We start from the raw sequence: 23633 nt of genomic DNA, 5'->3' as shown, positions 1-23633 counted from the left end.
AACAAAACAACAAAATAAATTAAAATTAAAACATCTTGTCTTTGTGTTCGTAACTTGATTTTAATAAATGCCCATAGTGATGTTTACCCTGAGTTGAAAATTTATTTATGACAATTGAAAATTAGCCACTCCAACAATCTGTATCAAAAAGGCCCATACTTTATGAAGAAATCGATTAGGTTAAAGAGTATTCTGGTATGCTTAAATTACTCTACCTAAATTAAACCAAACCAAATAAAACAACACTTAAAAACTTTGAAAATGATTTTTTTTATGAATTAGCACCGTTTTGAATGAACAAGACCGTCTATCCGACTAAAACAGCTCCCTGGGCTGAGGGTGTTTCATAATAACAGTAATGCAGTCTATGGTTTTTGCTTCTGCCATCGTCCATCGGATGTGCCCCGTAATACCTGTCATGATTGTTCAAATCTTCGTCATCCCACTGGACAAACAGGTCACGTACAGTCATACCGTTAACGGCTTGACACGTTCCTTTGTAACGTACCAGTACAAACGGTCGGTCAGTTGGTAGAACTATCTGTGTACTTGGCGAGCCGTCATTCCTGGAAAATTAAAGACAAAGTGTTGTTAGCAACTTGTATAGAAGTGAATTAGTATTAGTTTCGTATAAAAATTTGAAAAACGTTTAGTTGAAAGAAGCAAAGAAGATTACCGCAGAGCGACTTAAACATAATTGAGCCGTGCCATGACATAACCAACATATTCCCTTTGTGACGAGCATTGATCCAGACCAGCCTGCGCATCCGCAAAGTCTGATCAGGATCCATGCTGTTCTCTTACAAGCCCTATTATAAGTAGAGAAACTGATAACGAACAGCATGGATCCTGATGCGCAGGCTGGTCTGGATTCATGGTGGTTGCAAACGCACTATGTTGGTTTTGTCATGGCGCGGCGCAAATTATCTGTGTTACAGAAGATATGTGTTATCATGAGACAAAAAGTTATTCTTACCATAAAATGACCACGTGAACAAACGAAAACCTGTATTTACTATTTAGCCAAACTGAACGAAGTTTGTTGTAACCTAAACATCTTAAATTTACTCATTATCACATATTCCTGAGGTCGAGGGGTTAGAGTCGATGACTTCTAATCCAGTTACCTCTCTGGCGTGGGTTCGATCCCCGGGAGATGCTTTGGTAGTTTAGCACGGAGGAAGGTTGTCTAGTACTGGTGTAACTCTCCAGGAACGATGGTTAGGAAACTACCAGCCTACATGACTGAAATACTGTTGGGAAAAGGCGTAAAATGAAACAAACAAATAAACAAAAAACATATTCCTGATACCTCTTTGGAATGAGAATGGTTGCTTTTCTCTAGCAAATATTTTAACATCATTCCATAAAATAAATAAATTAGAGTTACATTTTGTCAGATATATTTGATGAGAGGTCGTCAATATAACATTAAGGATAGGCACTTTATGGTGAACTCTTTTGATAAATAAATAAATTAATAAATAAATAAAAAATGGAGTGAATCGTAACTCCGGAGTTTCTTTACTATACAAAACATTTCTACTGATACGATGTAACCAGGGGCTCGTCTTATCAACGAGAACTTAAAGTTGGGTTAGTCCATATAGTGGAGATAAAAGTTTGTCTGTTGTGAATTATTTTATGTAGTAGCGGGCAGCTGAATAGAACCACTGACCATAGTCCTATATAAAGTAATTGGATATTTCGATACTTCCATACTTCCCTTACATGAAATAATTCCAAGTCCCTGGCTGGATTCGAGCCGAAGCGGTAAGAAGCAAGTGGTTAAATGTCGGCGACCTCAACACCTCAGCCAAAAACAACAAACAAAAAATCAACAACTTACCTGCAGCAGTAATATATTTTAGTATTCGAATCAAATACTCCCTCGGGAAGAGCTCCTCCTTTAGCATTTTTGTTGTGCAAGTCTTCATCGTCCCAGAAAATGTAGCCGATACTAAAACCTGTTCAAAAAAAAAACAAAAACAAAACAATTGGATAACTTATAATTGTTCCAACAGATAAAAGTACTTGATAAACTCTGTAGAAGTTATACAATATATAACAAAAGCATATTTTCAATGTACAATTTAAGAATTCTTTAGTAAGTACATGTATATCAATCTATAATTATGTAAGTATCAATTTCGTTTAAAATCTTATTTATATTGCCTGATTTGAATTTTTAGTTTATTTCAAATTTGCATTCAGGCCACCGGCCCATACACATGTATACATAAAATATAAACACAATAGCATAATGACATGACAGCTAGTTAGGATAATATAACATCGCATAATATACAGATTTACATAGAGTTGTATAAAGTACAATGACATGTTGTCAGAGCAGCATTTTAACCAATTTTCACAAAACATATAATTATGTAATAAGATTTAGCAACTGACATAAAGACATTTAAGATAAAGATTCATTTCGCAGTTTAAATGCATAATATAAAAACAATGATGAGTTTTGTATTGTCTTAACACTTTTGCATGACATTAATAAGTTAAATTTATGATTATTTGGATGTTCCCAATACTTATTTGGTATAAATTGTTGACGTAGATTATTATATAAAGGACATTTTAACAGAAAATGAAATTCGCATTCAATTTCATATCGACAGTGTATACAAAATCAGATTTCCCTTGGAATACCAATATGTCTTCCTTTCTCTATCATCAATTGATGAGAGGATGACCTAAAAGCAGCAAGACTACTCCTAAATTTCAATATATCTATACAGTCCAGATATTTTTCAAAATTAATATTACATTTAAAATTTCTATAGAATACTAGCTTTCTGTTTTCTAAACACTTACTGTTCCAATTTTGCATGTACTGATCTTTTAATCTATTTACATAAAGGGTAAGGAATAAGTTTGCATTTTCAACCTTTTGTTGTTCCCAAATAAAGCCAAAACCATTCTTATAGAGATTTAATCGTAGAGTTGTCACCCAATTTAATAATTATTTAAGAATTATAGATGCAAATTCAATTAAAAAGAAAGTGGAACAATGACTGACCCATAATTATCTAGGTAGCAATTTCGCTTAATTCGTCCTAAAAACATACCGTTGGAAAAAAAATATTATTCAGTAGAAATATCATTGACATAGTAAGCAAGTGAAAGTATCACTTAAAAAGTCAGTAGGAAGAGATGTCGTTTAAAATTCCACTAAGTAAACATTCAATGAGTACAAAAATCGCTTTAAAGACATTAAGTAGCAAAATTATTAAAAACTTATTTAAAGAACTCCACTGAGGTCAAAATGTTTTAAAACATAAAATTCAAATAGATCAGCTGTTCCCTTAAAACAGAAAGATATACAAAAGTAAATTAAGAAATATACTAATATATGACATGAAAATCACATTTTTTGTGCTGTTCCTAGCCCGTTTGAGTGAAAAGCGTTGCAACAAATATTTTTTCCTCTTAAGAAAGGGCTACTCATGATTTTCATAAAGCTTAAAGAACGGTTTAAGAGCATGTTAATGTTTATCACCTGCACAGAGTAGCTCAATGTGAATGAAGTTGTAATATTAGTAGAAAAACGTAAACAAAGCGGTATTTTTATTTCCATCAATTAATCTGTATAAAATGCCAAGAAGCAACAGAAGCAAAAGACGGCTCAGGTAATTGGACGATGCGTTATTTTAAGTAACATGACACCAAAAAAAAAAAAAAAAAACGCTTTTGAGAAACCGAAATAAAGCATTTCTGGGACATAATGGGACTTTAACTTTGGCGAAAATTACGTAACAATAATTGCATGTAGGAACTATATCGTTTAAAAGTTTGTTTGCCAATATCACTTCAAGTATAGCAGTAGTTATATTGGTTCATTTTTAATAAGCAATATAGTTACGTCGAATTTCATTTGATAAGCTTCTACGTACACTACTTAATTTACATTTAAATGCAAATGCAGTATTATGTCATTTGACAGGTTCTATGCCTGTTCATAAGCGGCCGTCTGCTTTATAACATTCGCCCAGCGGCCCGGTGTACCGCCGTTTATACCGCCAGGTTGACCAAATTAGCTGTCAAATATCTTTATTACTATGTATGACTTACCAGAAGGGCAGCTACCTTTCTTCAAGACACAGTACGATCCCTTCGACCATGTTTGATCATACTGGCCGCCTGTCATACTGTGGTAGCTAGTTTTCATACAGAATCTCGTAAGTATATCAGCACTGTGGAATTCACCTGAAATACACGGACTGTATACAAAAACACGAACATATTATACTGACTAACTTTTAAACTGCTTATTTTTTCGTTCTCCAACCAACCCCGCCTATTAAAACAGAAATAAGATGAGGGAAAATCAGTCTTGAACTCGATTCGCAAAGAGTTGACTGAAATAGGGAGTTTTATTGAAAATGCCTCAACTGGCATTAATACAAACTTTTACACAAAAAACATGTTATATTAATTTGAGGGATGATTAATCTATAAAATCTTGTAAGTAATTTCGGCTTACTCCTTGGGTAATAGTATTTTCTTCTATTGTTGCATACCAAAACGTATGTGTTATTCAATTATACACTATACAGTCCAACGTTGGTTATTCGAATTGCCAGGGACTGAAAATTTACTTCGAATAATCGATGGTTTCGAATAATCGAAATCCTCATATTGTGATAGACAAAAACTACCATTACCGTACACCAGTTTCATGCATGAATTCGTAAAGCATGAACACTGGTAAAATATAAAATTCAATAAGTCGCTCTCTTGAAACCATGGTCTTTTATGGTTATTTCTCAAAATGTTTCCAACCAAGAACGCATTTCTAATTAATATGAATATTATACACTGACTGGATAGAAGGTCTCACTACAAACTATATTCACTTGATATGTAAAGTTAGAGGTTTTATGCGCCCCTTGGTCTCACGTTCAATTTCCAACAACCCATTCTTCCAATTAATGTTATTTTGGTACAAGTATATGATTCGTACGACAGTGAAAGGTAGCCCAACTACGCGATGAGAGATTATGCTACTTTTTGTATAGGCAATATCTCTCTAAAGCGAGGCTCTGACCCAAAACAAATGTATCTCAGAATCCAGCTCTGGTACATCGACATTTTTTTACTACGTTTTCACTTTGCTGTTGTTAAAATATAACCCGTATAATTTTTGTCTGTTTGTTTGTTTTTGTTCTTGTTTTTTACGAAAACAAACTAGAAAAATTATGAAACCTGATAAATAATGTTGAATTCCTGGTGAATATGAATTTTTGGGATTAAGATCCTCGGTGTCTTGTTTCCTGAATCCCTCTTGCCAGTATACGTTGTCAGCCGGACATCCACTGGTCGCTTTCATTAGCCCGTATGTTCCAACTGGCCAGGTGATCGGCACGTGAAGAGTATGACGATCTAAAAAAACAATTCACTTCAATAACTGCTGAGCGGATTTTGTTACAGAAATTAAAACAATTGTCTTTTAATCCTTTATTTCTCCATTTAACATATCTATTAATTAATTAATTTATTTATTTATTTATAATTATTTATTTATTTATTTATTTGTTAGTTAGTTCAAATGCGATTTTTTTAGATTTGAAGTGATGATGTATGCAGGAAAAGAACCCTTTCAAATTTATTTTATCAAAGTCAATGACATTATCAATACGCGGTTTCAAAAGTGGCCTATATCTTTTTGAGATATGTGGTAAAACTTGCATATTTTACGTAAAATTTGACTGCCAAATCTTACCAAGAAGTGGAGGATTTGTTGTCACGTGATTAGTTGCCGTGTCCTTGAAACCCGGATATTGATTTAGAGCTATTTTTATATTGAACCCATATTTTCCCACACCAATTGTCTTGATAGCAGAACTACAAACTCCTTCATCAACAAGTTCGTCAATTACCTTGAAATAAATAAACACGCCCATTCTAACAAAAATATAATAAGACACACCTACAAACACGCTTAATTAAAATTATTAAAATGTTGTGAATTCCATTTTGACTTTTTGAATACATGGACAAATATACAAACTTAAGGTCCAAGTTTAATGAATTAACCCTCCAGGTCTTTTTGTTTGTTTTGATTTTTTTCAAATTTTGGAGAAAAAATATCTACTAACACAAACCTTACAAACAATAATATGAAACTGAAACTTGCTTTAATTGATTATATATCTTAAATGCATTTTGTAAAAATTGACATTCACATTAACAACTCACCGAGTTCCAGTATTTTGGATCTAAAGCATCAACGATAGAAACCAGCTCTGCTGCGATCGGAACTTGGTGAGTAGATGAACCGACCGATGCATGGTGAGGACTTCCGAATGTACCGGAAACTGCTGAAGCATTTGACGCTTTGCTGTGCGTGTAGTCATGGGTGTTGATTACCACCGATGACGTAAAATTCAGATATTTTCCTCCTTGTTCAACAAGATCATTATCCTAAAATGAAGGCAATGATAATAAACTCAAATACTCAGATATGATTTAGGAGCATGGCTTTATAACGCCTTATTATTTCTATTTTGATAGAAAAGCCATATACACTTCCTATTTAGTTGTTTCTTACAAATATATGCAAGACCTACTCTCTTATTTGATTAAGAATAACTTGATATCTTACCACAGTCTAGTACATTCTTATATTTTTTCCATATACATAGAATCTTGTTTAAATGCAATACATGTAATTAATATTAATTGCGAGAGAAAACAAAAGCCGTTAGCTCAACAATGTTACCATCCCGTCAAAGCCTTCTTCTGTGCACGAGACTGTTTTCTGTAAAAAGCAGTATCCCTAACTCAACCTTTAACCCTTTATTCAGTAACTTCTGTTATGTAATATGTCTAGCTTACAATTTCTGCATTGAAATAGCAAAAAAAAAGCAACAAAAACCTAAAAAAAAGACAAAAAAAAAGACAAAACAAAAAAAAAAACATAAAAATTATAAAAGGGGAAAAATAACAAAGTAAACATAAAACCAAAACACTGTTACATGATATTTCCAGCAGCAATGCTTGTGTAAAAAATCTAATTTATATTGGACTTTTTTACCGTTCGTTGAATGTGTTGGTATACTTTTACAGGTGTCGTCTGGTAACTGTCTATTGTCTTTGTTCCCATGTCAACGCTCGTGACGATACTCTGAAATTTTAATGACGTCATCAAGTTATTACAATCATTCCTCAGATATTAGAACATAACACACAAAAAAGTATCAATTTAAAGTAAATCTTCATTCACAAGCGTCGCATGTAGAGAAAATAAATGTTCACGTTAATCCCTCATTTTGTCATTCATAAAACTTACTGAACATAATTGATTTAAATGAAGCTTTTTTAATTGGAAAATAAGGTTTATATCTAACAAACTTTTTATTATTACCCTGGTCCAAAACGGTAGAAATAGAAAAAGTCCGAATCACTGCAGCAGGTTGGATACACAATCGCTATCTGGACACCATAATAAGATTATCTAATTGACTTGGTAGCGCGAGGACAGACGGAAAGTTAACACCTGTATCGCTTTCATTTCCCCGCACTAAAGGGTATGCGGCAGTGTTTGCAAACGAGTGGTACTTAATGATTGTTTAAATGAAAATGCATATAGATATCTGCTATTACATGTAATTACACCGCTGTGTGTTTGAATCCCAACAGGGACTTTGGTTTCTTTCATGTGAGGAAGCTATCCAGCTAGCTTACGGAACGTCAGTGGTTCTACTCAGGTGCCCGTTCGTGCCTGAAATAGTGCAGGGAAGGGCACCTGAAGTCTAAAGCGGGAACGTCGCCGAATGACCTATGCTGTGTCGGTGTGACGTAAAACCAAAACAAACAAAACATTGATTTGTTTATAAGCAATGGTGATGGCCACTCACCGTTCCCCATTTGTCCAAGAACTTCATATATTTCGGATTGCTGAGGGAGTTAAAATCGATGGGCAGGGAGCATACATCCTTGGCGAACTCCTTTGTCACTGTGAAATGTCCAGCTGCAGCATTGTCCATGTTATAGCGGACAGTTCCATATTTACATGTTGTTATCGAGTGCAAATATACATTATTACCAGAACTACTGTCTAGGGATTTTCTAAGAGCATGGAATTTAGAGTTAAAAGTAAACGCTGATTCGGCCACGTGAGCGTTGTGATCCGCTGAAAATAAATTTATGAAAACAAATTTATATACATGTAGATGATTTGATTTTGTGGTCCAAAGCAAGCTTCTAAAAACTTTAATGTTAAAGTGTTTCCAGATCAGTCGCGTTTTTACTGAGAACAAATTATAACTGAATAAAAATGCAGCAAAAAGTTTTTATTTTCTCTTTACATGTTAGCAAAATTGTATTTTTATAGCACTTACGACTTGGTTTTATGTACTCTTTGAGTTCGTTTTGGTATGCCTTAGAACCATATATCAGCATTGGCTTCCTGTCCTGAGTACAGCGTGATTGTTTCACATACGTAGCTTCTCGCACGGAGCTCGAGTTTCCCGTCAGCTGTGTGAAATATATAAAACACGTACACGTACAATAATTTAATGAAACTGTATATGAGCGGCGTCACGACAAAACCAACACAATGCGTTTGCGACCAGCATAGATCGAGACCAGCCTGCGCATCCGCGCAGTCTGATCAGGGTCCATGCTGATTGCTTGCAGTTTCTCTACTTGTAATAGGGTCTGTAAGCGAACAGCATGGATCCTGATCAGATTGCGCGGATGCGCAGGCTGGTCTGGATCCATGCTGGTCGCAAACCCATTATGTTGGTTTTGTCGTGACGCGGCTAATATTTATGCGTTTTTCTGATGCTCCAACAACTGTATAATATTGCCACTTTTAGCATATTTCCTATGTTATCTTTGTCTGGTTTTATCTGTATTCCAAAAGTCTTTAGGAAAGGCTTAACGTTGGAAGAGCTTGTTATTTAACCCATTCGTTGTTGTTAATTTTATTATTATCTACACTTACATTGTATATGAAGCAATAAAATAGTTCTAAAACTATTGCGTACTATTTTCTTATAAATTTCGATTGGACTGCATCTGAAAATAATGTTACGTAATTTGCATACAATGTACTCACCTCAAAGATACGCTGTTTCGTCAAGAGACCAGGATCTGGTACTGTGTTTGGGTAACCTGTTAGCAGATTGTAGCTTACCCCAACATACTGATATGGTGTTCCAGTCACATTAGCTATAATGTAAAAATATCAATCATTGATATTATGATTAACACTTCTTGAACGCTGGGGACGAAATTTGTAACCCAATGCAACCTCTATAGGGGCACGGATGGTGCCTGCTAATATTTGTCTGCACTGGTTACATGGGCCGGATCAGTTGCCGGCAGTTGGCTAAGAGTTAATCGCCCTTATTCTTGACGACACATAAAAAATGCCATATGACACTTGACCATCCAGTTTAGGATACATTGCATGCAACTACTGTGTCCAATAACAAAAACAAATTATTGGACGACTATATGCTAGTGCTACAAGTCAAAAGCAGTATGCAGAAGTAAATACTAGTAGTTAGGTAGTTAGTCTTGACTAAACCGTACTTTTAGTTGTATAATCTGACTTGTCAAAATGTTCGATGAAAAGTGTGACCAAAATACGAGAACTACCAATATAGCAGCTCAGATTATAAATTCAGTTTCTAAAGATTTCTCCTAACTTCGAGCACCTGCTTTCAAGTTTCTTAACTAAGTTGATTTCATTTTTTAAATCGTATATATTACGGTTATAATTATTACCTTCCGTGTTCCAATAACTGCCGTAATATTTGAACATCGTGGTTGTAGGTTTAGGGGTGGTAGTTGTTGTTGTCGGCGTAGTGGTTGTTGTAGTGGGCGTGGTTGTTGTAGTAGTAGGCGTTGTTGTTGTTGACGTAGTCGTTGTTGTTGTTGTAGTGGGCGTGGTTGTTGTTGTAGTAGGTGTAGTTGTTGTTGTAGTTGGTGTGGTTGCTGTTGTAGTGGCTGTGGTTGTTGTTGTAGTAGGTGTGGTTGTTGTTGTAGTGGGTGTGGTTGTTGTTGTAGTAGGTGTTGTTGTTGTAGTGGGTGTGGTTGTTGTTGTAGTAGGCGTGGTTGTTGTTGTAGTGGGTGTGGTTGTTGTTGTGGTCGTCGTAGGCATTGTAGTAGTTGTTGTTGTGGGGGTTGTCGTTGTTTTCAGCATGGTGGTAATAATTGAAGCTTTAGTCGTGACAGGTACTGTAAAAGTAATAAAAATTAAAACATCGATTGTAAGAAATGCTTTATTATACTTTAAAATAAAGGCATATTTTAGTGATACGGAAGACATGAACTGTCCTTAATATTTATACAGTTGTACATATGATAACTAAACAATCAAAAACATACTGAATTCGCAGTCTGGTCTGGATCCATGCTGGTCGCAAACCCATTATGTTGGTTTTGCCGTGACGCGGCTCAATTTAATTTTTCACAATAAAAATACTTACTTAGATCCATAGCCGGCGGTTGTCCAGGACAAACTTGCATCCGTACTTGTTGATCCATCTTTATAAATCCAACCTGTATAAAATCAGGACACATAATTTTAGTAAACTGTCTAAAACCTTTAAAATTACAAGACTTATTTATTTCCAAGTAAAATTATTTATGAGTTTTCACGTCCCTTTATCCTCAATTATTTGTTTTGGTCGTCAGACCAAACAAATAATGGTAGCGAAATTTCAGTATCTAATGCTGTTAATTGCAAATGCCGAAAGCAGTCCGCTTTTTTGAAGCGGTTACTTCTCTTTATCTGTACACTAACGCCGAAAAATTCAGGGGAGATCACTGCGTAAAGATGGTCAAATGACAGGCGCATTAATTTTCAAGCAAAATAATTCCCGAATGGTCGAAGAATTCTAATATTGTTTATTCTTTATAGATATACATGCTTATAGTAAGCGTCATGATTATTTACACAAGTGTTAAACAACAGTTAGCGTCGTTACAAACCCTAATTTAGAATAATATGGTTTTCTTCAGGCATACATTATACATTCATTGTGGCCGAGGGGTTTGCGCGCTCGCTTAGGAAGCGAGCGGTCTGGAGTTCAAATCCCAGTTAAGGATACTTATTTTTTCCCCAAATTGTTTAAGTCAAATAAACATTGGATTGAAGATCAGTGTTGCAATTAGTCTTTTAGCCATTTAACTACAATTAAAACACTGGAAAGCATTGGTGGCACTATACAAAAACAAATTGGTTTATAATCTTACAACCTTCACCTTTCTGACATTCTGAGACACAAACAAATTCAGCGCCTTCTGTGCTTTGATTTATTTTTGGCATAGCTATAAAGTATTCAAAGATTCACTTGCAAATTACCTGAACAATTTCTTTTCTTCTGCTGCTTTTTTGCCATAAGTTTATTTTTAGTAATCTTGTATTTTGTATGGGACTCAAATTAAAAGTACATGTTTTACTTTGTTTATATCAAGCTACAATTATTACAAATTATTTTACATTAAGCTCTTCTTTCTACAGATAACAAGCAAATACAATGTATGCTCCAAAAACCTTCATTTTAACGTTATAAAATTCATGCTTTCTTTCTATACGTTCATGTAAATAATTTGTTTTCTGAAGACATACATATACCTCTGATACTGGTCATGTTGATACAGGTATTACAATAAAAGGTCATGTTTAATTTTATTATATTTTTTAGCCTTATCTGTTATTTTTCAGCAATTAAGTTTCATTTGGGTTTGTTAAGAAAGACTTTTTGATAGTGAAATTGTCTAAACGTAAAACGTTTACTACGAGCATTAGGCATCTGATATTACGAAAGACCGGTGGTGACATTTCACGTTCACGAATTCATGATTTCAAGACTTTAATATTTCATTATTTTTAGAGTGAAATATTGAATTTTTATATCGTGAATTCATAATTTCACGATTTCTCTTAAAAACCTAAATAAATGAAATAATGAAATCGTGAATTCATGAATTCATAATTTCATTTTTTAAGTGAAATCGCGAATTTATGAATTCGCGATTGCATTATTTCACGATTTCACTTTAAAAAATGAAATGGTGAATTCGTGAATTCATGATTTCACGATTTCATTATTTTATTTATTCAGGTTGTTAAACAGAAATCGTAAAATTATGAATTCACGATATAAAAATTCAATATTTCACTCTAAAAATAATGAAATATTCTTGAAAGTCTTGAAATCATGAATTCGTGAACGTGAAATGTCACCACCGGTCTTTCGTATGATATAGCGATGGTTGATTTATGTAATGTACGATTTTCGCGTGGCCATACAAACGATGAATAGTCTTGGACAAGAAAACATGACAAATGACAACCTTGCTTTGTTATGTTTGTTTGTTTGTTTTTTTGTTTTTGTTGTTTTCTTCCTCCGCTTGCCTTTTCACCTAGTGCACTAAAAATTTCTTGTTTCGGGTCAGGTTTATAGCTACTCACCCCACCTCGTCACCTCCTGAACACGTTGTTTTAACAAATATCGGATAGCTTCTGTTATATTAAGAAAAGATTAGACTTAAAGGATTATAGGCTAACCTGTTGTTCAAACTGTATTTTATACCAATTGTCGCCGGCATCTTGTACGGACATCACGGGTTTACAGTCAAACTCGTATAGATAGCCATAAGGCTGACCATTCTCGTTTGCCGACGAAAATACCGCCTTCTCAACATTGTAGTTACATAAGCAATCGTAATCGCCGACGACAAATACCGACGACAACACCGACGCTAGTACTGTAGTGAGTAACAGCCGGATCATTCTATAAATAGAAATACATCTTACAGGCTTATTAAGTAATTTTTAACATATATTTTCATTTTCAATAGCTTTTTTCTTTTCAGTGTCTTGTTGCGATTTGTTAAAGGTTCTAGGTGATCTAGTATTTTAAATGGAAAGTAAAGTATCACTTTGATTACATAGTGCTACATTTGTAGCAAATACCTTCACATTCAGCGTTTTCTTTTCTACAAATATGATAAGCATCTCACATGTTCATCACAACACAATTATAGAACACATGTTTACCGAAAGAAAGATCTATTCAATATCCAGGCTAGATGTACCTTTAACGACCTGTTCCATCTTAAACCAAAGTTATGGTAACTGATATAATATTATGTTGATAACGGATATTATATAGATAATAATTATGAAATTGATTACGAATTAAGAATCGATTAATTTATTTATATAACTGATTTATTGGATTCGTCACGTGATCAAATATTACTGTAATGTTAATGTTATTCTTAAATTAATTAATGTTATGGAGACATACAAATTATAACTTTCTCGAAAAAGGAATGACAAATTTTGTGTTTTTATATAAAAGAAATGATTGATCGCAATACGTTTTGAGTAAACAGTGAAATGGTATTAATTTATTACCTATATGCATAAATTAGTTAAACATCCGCAATTTATTTTTTCAAAAATATTCCGCGATTAGCACTTAATAATTATAATTCATGCAGTCACAATATACGTGCAACATATCTAGCCTGGTGCAACGTGTATAAATAATTTGGGATGAAAGTTGTAATGTCAAGTGAACGTCTGTATCATCCTTAGATACGCAAACGTCTCTAAGATAATAAGAGTGATATGTCGGTTGATTACATGTTAAATTGTTTATTAACTGATATGTACCATAATCTTGAGTTATATCAAAACTTACATTGGGATGAGATACAGTTCACTGTACTTACTGTATACAATGTTTAGCTATGATTAATTAATGGATTTTACTTTTTTTTCAAACATCATCTCACAGAAGTACTTTATTAGAACTTCTATATACCGTTACGTTTTTCATTGAATAGTAAATTCCGCCGAACGTTCCATTAGCGCTATATGATACATGTAGGGACATTATTATTTTTCAGTGTAACGCTATTTAGACAGTCACATTTATAATTATGTCAAGATATTCAATTATTTCCATTATTATACATTGTAATTTTTTATTTTGCACGAAAACCACAGACCAGTGTTAGTCATTAATTTATAGTCGTTTTGAATATTACATGTCCCCACACACGGGTATTGGTACAGATTCTTGTTGATTCTTTGAAATGGGAAAAAAACACGTTTTGTAAACTGATGTTTGACGCAACCTGGATTAAATTGTATTACATTTCTCAGCAAAATTACGGTATTCAAAGTAAATTGTAATTGATTTCCGATACACTTTTCTCCATCTTTAAATTTCGTATTTGGTTATAAATTAGAATTGATTTATCAACTCAATAGAGTATCAGCCGGAATAGCTCAGTTGGGAGAGCGTTAGACTGAAGATCTAAAGGTCCCTGGTTCGATCCCGGGTTCCGGCGTGAACGGAATGTTCGGCGGCTGATCAAACATTTTTTTTTACTACCACTGTGTGAATAGTGCAGGGAAAAAGAAATATCTACACGTTTCGAAATGCACAAAGTGACATTATGCTCTTTTAATCATTGTTTTTTTTACTATATATTTCAATAAACTGGTCGTTATAATGGTGATTGACCAACAAATAAAACATAAATGTTTAGAAAAAGACTGCCCCACTCTTATTATACATTGAAAGTTACAGATACATTTAGACAGATAATTATACATATTTCACAGGGCCTAATGAGTTATTTATCGTTCATGTGAAGTAAATTATAATATTGAATGACAAAATGAATTATGAGAAAATGTTAACTTATTTTGACTTTTACGTGTTCACTCTATATCTACCCATGGATGGACATAATGTCACTTTAAGGTATTTTCAATGTACGGTAAGTGACTGAGGCACTGAAAAATACTGTAATTGTAAAGTAGACAACATTTTAACTCAATGGTAATAATTTTCATAAAATTGACTGAAAGATGAAGGGCTTGATGCTTTCATGAATAATTCATTTCAAATGAATGTTTTTCTATTTCACACACTGTTTATAATCAGAGATAAATTGATTAAAACAACCAGACTGAAAATTCGCAAACGCTTGTATCTATACATGAACGTGTATAATATTATGATGATGGATGATGAAGATGGACGAAGGCCACGCAGATAGTTACTCTTGCTGCATCTTTAAAGATTTTAAATAACGTGCTCATGACAATAGGCCTATTAGCCCATCAATAAATGATAAGACTAGAACACGTGTATTTCTGACATAAAAACGCCAAGTATTTCAAAAGTAAAGTTTAATATTGTATAAACTTGTGTTCTTTCAGCGTTCAGTCTTACCTTTTAAAGAAATTTTTTTTTCAATGAAGTCCCACTAAATCACCTTGTTTTTGGAAAGACTTATCAGATTATTAGTTTAAACGAAGGTCAAGTTATAAGCGAGTCTCCTCATTCAATCGGCACATGGACACTGTTTGGCTTAACTATATCTCACGACCAGTTGCAAAAAAATGAAGATCTACACTTGCATTCTTTAAGCATGTATTTTTATGCGTACAGCCGCAACAGTGGTAAGAATATGACTTTCTAAAAATATTTTACATCTATATGTATAATTTCTTCACACTTTCTATCCATACCGTTTACAATTGAGAAAACAGCATTGATTCATTCGCGTTGACAATTGAACAAACTTGATGTGATCCGTGTTGATTTAGAAATTATGGTCCACGACAATGTAGTTTCTTTTTCTTTTACTTTATTAAAAGGGCACAGTCTGTAAGGACAATTCTGTCTGTGGAAGCGATGAATGTTGTTACATCCGACCAGCCTTTCTGATTGCAAGCAGACGACAAGCTAGTATACTTCCGGTACAACCAACACAAAGTGACACTGGTAATTATCTTAATAAGTTTCATATTCTTTATTAATTAGCATTTTCTTTTGACATATGTTTTAATACTTGTAATTAAAACGAAAACGTTATACAGAATCTGTACATGGCTCAAAAGAGCCACAGTTTCCTGTCTGAATTCGGTGAGGAAAAAAATCTTGGCTTCCAAGAATACTTAGTATTCTTGATAAATACTAGGTGTTCTATTAGTTTAGGTGTATGTCTCTTCACACATGGACAGTGGGTTCAAGTCCTATATCGGAGTGTAACCTTTTTTCTGTAAAGTGACATCAGTACAGGTAACTTCCAGAAAGCAGATTATAGAGTGCTTTACTTTAACATAATCGAGATAAACTTTTATAAGTATGTTAAACCTTGCGTAACAATTATAATTTATTGTAGGAGTTTGTGATAATACCGGGTAGAACATGAGCACTGTGGGCCTCTTGAACAAGCTAACGGACATTGTGGGTGCGGCTCGGGTATGTCATGCCAGTTCGTTCCGGACACGGTGGTAACAGCTCAACCATTAGTATGTCATGCCAGTTCGTCCCGGACCCCGTGGTAACAGCTCAACCATTAGTATGTCATGCCAGTTCGTCTCGGACCCCGTGGTAACAGCTCAACCATTAGTATGTCATGCCAGTTCGTTCCGGACCCCGTGGTAACAGCTCAACCATTAGTATGTCATGCCAGTTCGTTCCGGACCCCGTGGTAACAGCTCAACCATTAGTATGTCATGCCAGTTCGTTACAGACCCCGTGGTAACAGCTCAACCATTAGTATGTCATGCCAGTTCGTTCCGGACCCCGTGGTAACAGCTCAACCATTAGTATGTCATGCCAGTTCGTTACAGACCCCGTGGTAACAGCTCAACCATTAGTATGTCATGCCAGTTCGTTACAGACCCCGTGGTAACAGCTCAACCATTAGTATGTCATGCCAGTTCGTTCCGGACACGGTGGTAACAGCTCAACCACTAGTGGTCAGCAAAAAGAGGAGAGGAATATACGTTCCAGGTCCAGGGTCGTTTCAATGTGAAATGAAATCATAAAATCAAATAAATGATAAAAATCTAGTTTTTGATTCATTGCCTTTTTTGCCCAGATAACATTTTTCTTATATTTACTAAATGTATTGCATGAAAAACACAAATTTAATCCAGTTTATTAAAAGGTTGACCAACTACCGGAAGTTCATTTACACAGGAACTAGGGATCGAACCAGGAACCTTCCGATTCTCAGTCTCACATTCAGCAAACTGACCTATTTCGATTAGGAATTCTGACGGTTAATTATTGTCTGTTTTATAATGAATAATATATATACGTTTTCGCAAGTTTGATCATTAATTGATATTTTTGTAAATTTTGTAAAGATTTACTTATTTTGTAAAACTCTATCTGTAATGAATATTGATATGAAATGCAATAATTTTCAAGAAAAAGTAAATATATCAGCATGGCACAAATAAAATAATTTCACAGTCATGAGCATTTTGAAGTCACTAAATTATCATATAAAGTGCCTAAAGATGCACATGTAGCCCTTATTATGTTTGTAACGGTTTAGAAAGTTAGAATGTTTCTAAAATAGTCAATAAAAGATCTCATGTAAAAGTCGTAAATGCTAAAATTTTGTAAATATTCTATGTAATTCTTCAAATTAAAAAAACATGTTAATTGCCTTTAAACAGCGTTGGATTAAATATAAACGAAAATACAATTACTTCTAGCGGATTAAGAAAAAGAGTTGATCACCGCCGAAAATTCCCTTCAGGGGCCCAACCGGGAGAACCCCAGGCCCTTTAGATTTCAGTCTAACGCTCTCCAACTAGCTTTTGGGCTGATAAATAATGAAATAGAAAGTACGGGGTAATAGCGAATATAACCCTTTTTACGTGGTATTTTTGTATATTTTGAGCAGTTTCACGTCTTAGAATATACACATAGGATTCTTTTAAGAACTGCAAAGATATCTTTTCATTTAATCAAACATCTATCGAATAGTTAATGAAAATGTTACCTCAAAGGCAATAATTTTCAAGACTAATGGAAAAATAAATATATCAGCATGGCACAAATAAAATATTATAAGAGTCATGAGCATTTTGAAGTCAGTAAATTATCATATGAAGTGCCTTAATATGCACATATAACCCTTATTATGTTTGTAAACGGTTTAGAAAGTTAGAATGTTTCTAAAATAGTCAATAAAAGATCACGTGTAAAAGTTGTAAATGCTTAGAATTTTATAAATATTCTATGTAGTTCTTCAACTTAAAAAAATCATGTTTTTTGCCTTTAAACACAGCGTTGGATTAAATATAAAATTCTCTCTGTCCGTGACTGCTTTTCTAACTTTCGTGAGTGTTTGTTGTAAACTGTATGTATGATAGATATTGATATATGAGACGAAAATACAACTACTTCTAGCGGATTAAGAACAAGAGTTGATCAGCCGCCGAACATTCCGTTCACGCCGGAACCCGGGATCGAACCAGGAACCTTTAGATCTTCAGTCTAACGCTCTCCCAACTGAGCTATTCGGCTGATGAATAATCCAATAGCTAAAGTACTGGCTGGTTATAGCGAATATAACCATTTTTACGTGGCATTTTTGTATATTTTGAGCAGTTCACGTCTAAGAATATACACATAGGATTCTTTTAAGAACTGTAAGATATGTTAAACAATTCAAATTCGCATCCCCAATTAAACTCTTTTCAATAAATCAAACTTCTACATAATAGTTAATGTAAATGTTAACTCAAAGGCAATAATTTTCAAGACTAATGGAAAAAGTAAATATATCAGCATGGCACAAATAAAATATTATAAGAGTCATGAGCATTTTGAAGTCAGTAAATTATCATATGAAGTGCCTAAATATGCACATATAGCCCTTATTATGTTTGTAACGGTTTAGAAAATTAGAATGTTTCTAAAATAGTCAATAAAAGATCACGTGTAAAAGTTGTAAATGCTAAAATTTTTATAAATATTCTATGTAGTTCTTCAACTTAAAAAAATCATGTTTTTTGCATTTAAACAGCGTTGGATTAAATATAAAATTCTCTCTGTCCGTGACTGCTTTTCTAACTTTCGAAATTACTTTTCGTGAGTGTTTTGTAAAACTGTATGTATAATAGATATTGATATATGAGACGAAAATACAACTACTTCTAGCGCATTAAGAAAAAGAGTTGATCAGCCGCCGAACATTCCGTTCACGCCGGAACCCGGGATCGAACCAGGGACCTTTAGATCTTCAGTCTAACGCTCTCCCAACTGAGCTATTCCGGCTGATGAATAATGCAATAGCTAAAGTACTGGCTGGTTATAGCGAATATAACCATTTTTACGTGGCATTTTTGTATATTTTGAGCAGTTTCAAGTCTTAGAATATACACATAGGATTCTTTTAAGAACTGCAAGATATGTTAAACAATTCAAATTCGCATCCACCATTTAAACTCTTTTCAATAAATCAAACTTCTACATAATAGTTAATGTAAATGTTAACTCAAAGGCAATAATTTTCAAGACTAATGGAAAAAGTAAATATATCAGCATGACACAAATAAAATATCATAAGAGTCATGAGCATTTTGAAGTTCAGTAAATTATCATATGAAGTGCCTAAATATGCACATATAGCCCTTATTATGTTTGTAACGGTTTAGAAAGTTAGAATGTTTCTAAAATAGTCAATAAAAGATCACGTGTAAAAAGTTGTAAATGCTTAAATTTTTTATAAATATTCTATGTAGTTCTTCAACTTAAAAAAATCATGTTTTTTGCCTTTAAACAGCGTTGGATTAAATATAAAATTCTCTCTGTCCGTGACTGCTTTTCTAACTTTCGAAATTACTTTTCGTGAGTGTTTGTAAAATGTATGTATGATATATATTTGATATACGAGATGAAAATACAACTACTTCTAGCGGATTATGAAAAAGAGTTGATCAGCCGCCGAACATTCCGTTCACGCCGGAACCCGGGATCGAACCAGGGACCTTTAGATCTTCAGTCTAACGCTCTCCCAACTGAGCTATTCCGGCTGATGAATAATGCAATAGCTAAAGTACTGGCTGGTTATAGCGAATTATAACCCTTTTTACGTGGTATTTTTGTATATTTTGAGCAGTTTCACGTCTAAGAATATACACATAGGATTCTTTTAAGAACTGTAAAGATATGTTAAACAATTCAAATTCGCATCCCCAATTAAACTCTTTTCATTAAATCAAACTTCTACATAATAGTTTAATGTAAATGTTAACTCAAAGGCAATAATTTTCAAAAGACTAATGGAGAAAGTAAATATATCAGCATGGCCACAAATAAAATATTATAAGAGTCATGAGCATTTTGAAGTCAGTAAATTATAATATGAAGTGCCTAAATATGCACATATAGCCCATATTTTGTTTGTAACGGTTTAGAAAATTAGAATGTTTTCTAAAATAGTCAATAAAAGATCACGTGTAAAAAGTTGTAAATGCTAAAAATTTTATAAATATTCTATGTAGTTCTTCAATTTTAAAAAAACCCATGTTTTTGCCTTTTAAACAGGCGTTTGGATTTAAATATTAAAATTTCTCTCTTCCGTGACTGCTTTTCTAACTTTCAAATTTACTTTTCGTGAGTGTTGTAAAATTGTTATGTATTGATAGATATTGAGTATATTGGAGGCGAAAATACAACTACTTCTAGCGAGATTAAGAAAAAAGAGTTGTTCCCCCAGCCGCCGAACCCTTTTCCGTTACACGCCGGGGAACCCCGGGATCGACACCGGGGACCTTTAGGATCTTCAGTCTAACGCCCCCAAACCCTGAGCTATTCCCGGCTGTGATGAATAATTTCCCAATAGCTAAAGTACTGGCTGGTTATAAGCGAAATATAACCCTTTTACGTTGCCATTTTTGTATATTTTGAAGCAGTTTCACGTTTAAAGGGAAATATACACAAAGGATTCTTGAAGAATGCAAGATATGTTAAACAATTCAAATTCGCGTCCCCCAATTAAACTCTTTTCATTTAATCAAACATCTATCGAATAGTTAATGAAAATGTTAACTCAAAGGCAATAACTTTCAAGACTAATGGAAAAAGTAAATATATCAGCATGGCACAAATAAAATATTATAAGAGTCATGAGCATTTTGAAGTCAGTAAATTATCATATGAAGTGCCTTAATATGCATATATAACCCTTATTATGTTTGTAACGGTTTAGAAAGTTAGAATGTTTCTAAAATAGTCAATAAAAGATCACGTGTATAAGTTGTAAATGCTTAGAATTTTTATAAATATTCTATGTAGTTCTTCAACTTAAAAAAATCATGTTTTTTGCCTTTAAACAGCGTTGGATTAAATATTAAATTCTCTCTGTCCGTGACTGCTTTTCTAACTTTCGAAATTACTTTTCGTGAGTGTTTGTAAAACTGTATGTATGATAGACATTTGATATACGAGACGAAACTCACAACTACTTCTTGCGGATTAAGAAAAAGAGTTGGACATCAGCCACCACAAATCTGTTCACGCCGGAAACCGGAATCGAACAGGGCCTTTTAGATTCTTTAGTTAACGCTCCCCAACTGAAGCTATTCCGGTGATGAATAATGCAATAGCTAAAGTACTGGCTGCGTTATAGCGAATATAAACCCTTTTTACGTGGTATTTTTGTATATTTTGAGCAGGGTTTCACGTCGTAAGAATAATAATTAGATTCTTTTAAGAACTGTAAAGCATATGTAAAACCAATTTCAAATTCGCATTTCCCCCCAATTAAACTCTTTTATCATTTAAATCAAACTGTCTACATAATAGTTAAAATGTAAATGTTAACTCAAAAAGCAATTCCATACTGATTATACGCGTCAATGCCACAGAATATATTAATATTCGCTAATGTTCGGTAAAAATTTTTGTGAGATTTTGCAGTAAGATATGATTATATTCATCCGGTTTCAATGCATAAGTTTACACTGACCGTTATAGCGCAATAGGGTAAACTACGGGTATATAATTTCTCAATGCCCTACATGTTGTAAGATCGAAGACAGCGTATGTCCAGGCATTTTTTTTCTTTTAAGTCATAACTAACTTTTTCAAAATTTTTGGGTAAGTTAATGTTGTTGTTTTTTCTGTTTTTAATAGGTGTTTTTTTTGCACTTTTTTTGTTTACACTATACTTTATTATATTAACATTGTTAAAGAATTAATAAATATTCAAAATTCATTTGTGTTAAGATCAATAAAATGTCATTTCCAGTGCCGTTACATACAATACAAAAACGTGACAATTCAGTGTTTCTTAGTTGTTTCATATCCGTGTAGAAAATTCTGAAAGCGCTTGATCATTTTCATGATAATATACTTAAAAATAAAGTAAAAATAACTCTAAAATTAAGTGACGTCTAAAAAAATTGTCAAAAAGAAGGGATCGAACCTCAAACCTCTCATACATTAGGCAATCACTTAACCGACTTTGCTACTGCAGATGTTACGAGAATCTACATTAAGCTAGTGGGAGTTTTCCAAACATTAGTTATATACTCCATATTAATTCTCGTAAAATAAACGGACAAAACCGAAGTAGGATCGAATATTTAAATGAGTGCTATAATGTATTCATAATTGACAGGTCAAAAAATCAGACTATATACGAGATGAAAATACAACTACTTCTAGCGGATTAAGAAAAAGAGTTGATCAGCCGCCGAACATTCCGTTCACGCCGGAACCCGGGATCGAACCAGGGACCTTTAGATCTTCAGTCTAACGCTCTCCCAACTGAGCTATTCCGGCTGATGAATAATCCAATAGCTAAAGTACTGGCTGGTTATAGCGAATATAACCCTTTTTACGTGGTATTTTTGTATATTTTGAGCAGTTTCACGTCTTAGAATATACACATAGGATTCTTTTAAGAACTGTAAGATATGTTAAACAATTCAAATTCGCATCCCCCAATTGAACTCTTTTCATTAAATCAAACTTCTATCGAATCGTTAATGAAAATGTTAACTCAAAGGCAATAATTTTCAAGACTAATGGAAAAAGTAAACATATCAGCATGGCAGAAATAAAATGTTATAAGAGTAATGAGCATTTTGAAGTCACTAAATTATCATATAAAGGGCTTTAATATGCACATATAGCCCTTATTATGTTTGTAACGGTTTAGAAAGTTAGAATGTTTCTAAAATAGTCAATAAAAGATCACGTGTAAAAGTTGTAAATGCTAAAATTTTTGTAAATATTCTATGTAATTCTTCAACTTAAAAAAAATCATGTTTTTTGCCTGTAAACAGCGTTGGATTAAATATAAAATTCTCTCTGTCCGTGACTGCTTTTCTAACTTTCGAAATTACTTTTCGTGAGTGTTTGTAAAACTGTATGTATGATATATATTGATATACGAGATGAAAATACAACTACAGTCGACATTGTATTAAGAGGCCACTCAAGGGACTGCCAAAAAGTGGTCTCTTAATAAAGTTGTCTCTCAATAGAATTCTGGAAAATTCGAGACTTTTTTATATTACAAGTCATAAATATACTAACATTTTTATAAAAACAAAAACTGTACAATTTTATATATGTATTACAGTTTCATAATTACATTTATGCCTTTCCTTTAAAAAAGTCATCTATATGTGTTTGTTTTTTTTAGTAGAAATTTGTGTACAAATGTGATCTACGCTCTTTATACTACTAACAGGTCATTTTGACATTGAAAACAACGCATATTGTCATATATTATTAATACGGGGAAGTCAAAGACCGGGCCCGCGAAGCGGGTCCGGCTTTGGCTTGCCCGGCTATAGA

The 23633-nt window shown here is 33.6% G+C and overlaps 1 protein-coding gene and 5 non-coding genes across 7 annotated transcripts; 1 reads left to right on the top strand and 5 right to left on the bottom strand.

Moving 5' to 3' along the window:
• Positions 1-190: 190 nt before the first annotated feature.
• LOC132739112 (uncharacterized) lies at positions 191-13561 on the bottom strand. Of its 2 annotated transcripts, XM_060726764.1 has the most exons (15): positions 13403-13561; positions 12548-12773; positions 10461-10533; positions 9920-10209; positions 9757-9877; positions 9083-9195; positions 8361-8496; positions 7878-8152; positions 7055-7144; positions 6217-6441; positions 5741-5897; positions 5224-5400; positions 4090-4224; positions 1850-1967; positions 191-566 (listed from the first exon to the last, which is right to left on the bottom strand). In XM_060726764.1, the coding sequence occupies exons 2-15, from the start codon at positions 12770-12772 to the stop codon at positions 308-310; spliced, it is 2394 nt and encodes a 797-aa protein (XP_060582747.1). In that variant the 5' UTR covers position 12773; positions 13403-13561; the 3' UTR covers positions 191-307. The 2 variants fall into 2 exon arrangements, with proteins under 2 accessions (XP_060582747.1, XP_060582746.1); XM_060726763.1 differs by having other exon boundaries at positions 192-566; positions 9757-10209.
• Positions 13562-14273: 712 nt separating this feature from the next.
• Trnaf-gaa (transfer RNA phenylalanine (anticodon GAA)) lies at positions 14274-14346 on the top strand. The gene has a single exon. It is a non-coding gene; the product is annotated as a tRNA-Phe (tRNA).
• A 3925-nt stretch (positions 14347-18271) lies between these two features.
• Trnaf-gaa (transfer RNA phenylalanine (anticodon GAA)) lies at positions 18272-18343 on the bottom strand. Its single transcript has one exon. It is a non-coding gene; the product is annotated as a tRNA-Phe (tRNA).
• A 681-nt stretch (positions 18344-19024) lies between these two features.
• On the bottom strand, positions 19025-19097 carry Trnaf-gaa (transfer RNA phenylalanine (anticodon GAA)). The gene has a single exon. It is a non-coding gene; the product is annotated as a tRNA-Phe (tRNA).
• Positions 19098-19782: 685 nt separating this feature from the next.
• Trnaf-gaa (transfer RNA phenylalanine (anticodon GAA)) lies at positions 19783-19855 on the bottom strand. The gene has a single exon. It is a non-coding gene; the product is annotated as a tRNA-Phe (tRNA).
• Positions 19856-22537: 2682 nt separating this feature from the next.
• On the bottom strand, positions 22538-22610 carry Trnaf-gaa (transfer RNA phenylalanine (anticodon GAA)). The gene has a single exon. It is a non-coding gene; the product is annotated as a tRNA-Phe (tRNA).
• Between the last annotated feature and the right edge of the window lie 1023 nt (positions 22611-23633).

Source organism: Ruditapes philippinarum, unplaced genomic scaffold, assembly GCF_026571515.1.
Source record: "Ruditapes philippinarum isolate M1 unplaced genomic scaffold, ASM2657151v2 ctg1016_1_1_1_1, whole genome shotgun sequence".
NCBI classification, from domain to species: Eukaryota; Metazoa; Mollusca; class Bivalvia; order Venerida; family Veneridae; genus Ruditapes; species Ruditapes philippinarum.
This window is presented reverse-complemented; position numbering and strand designations above follow the sequence as displayed.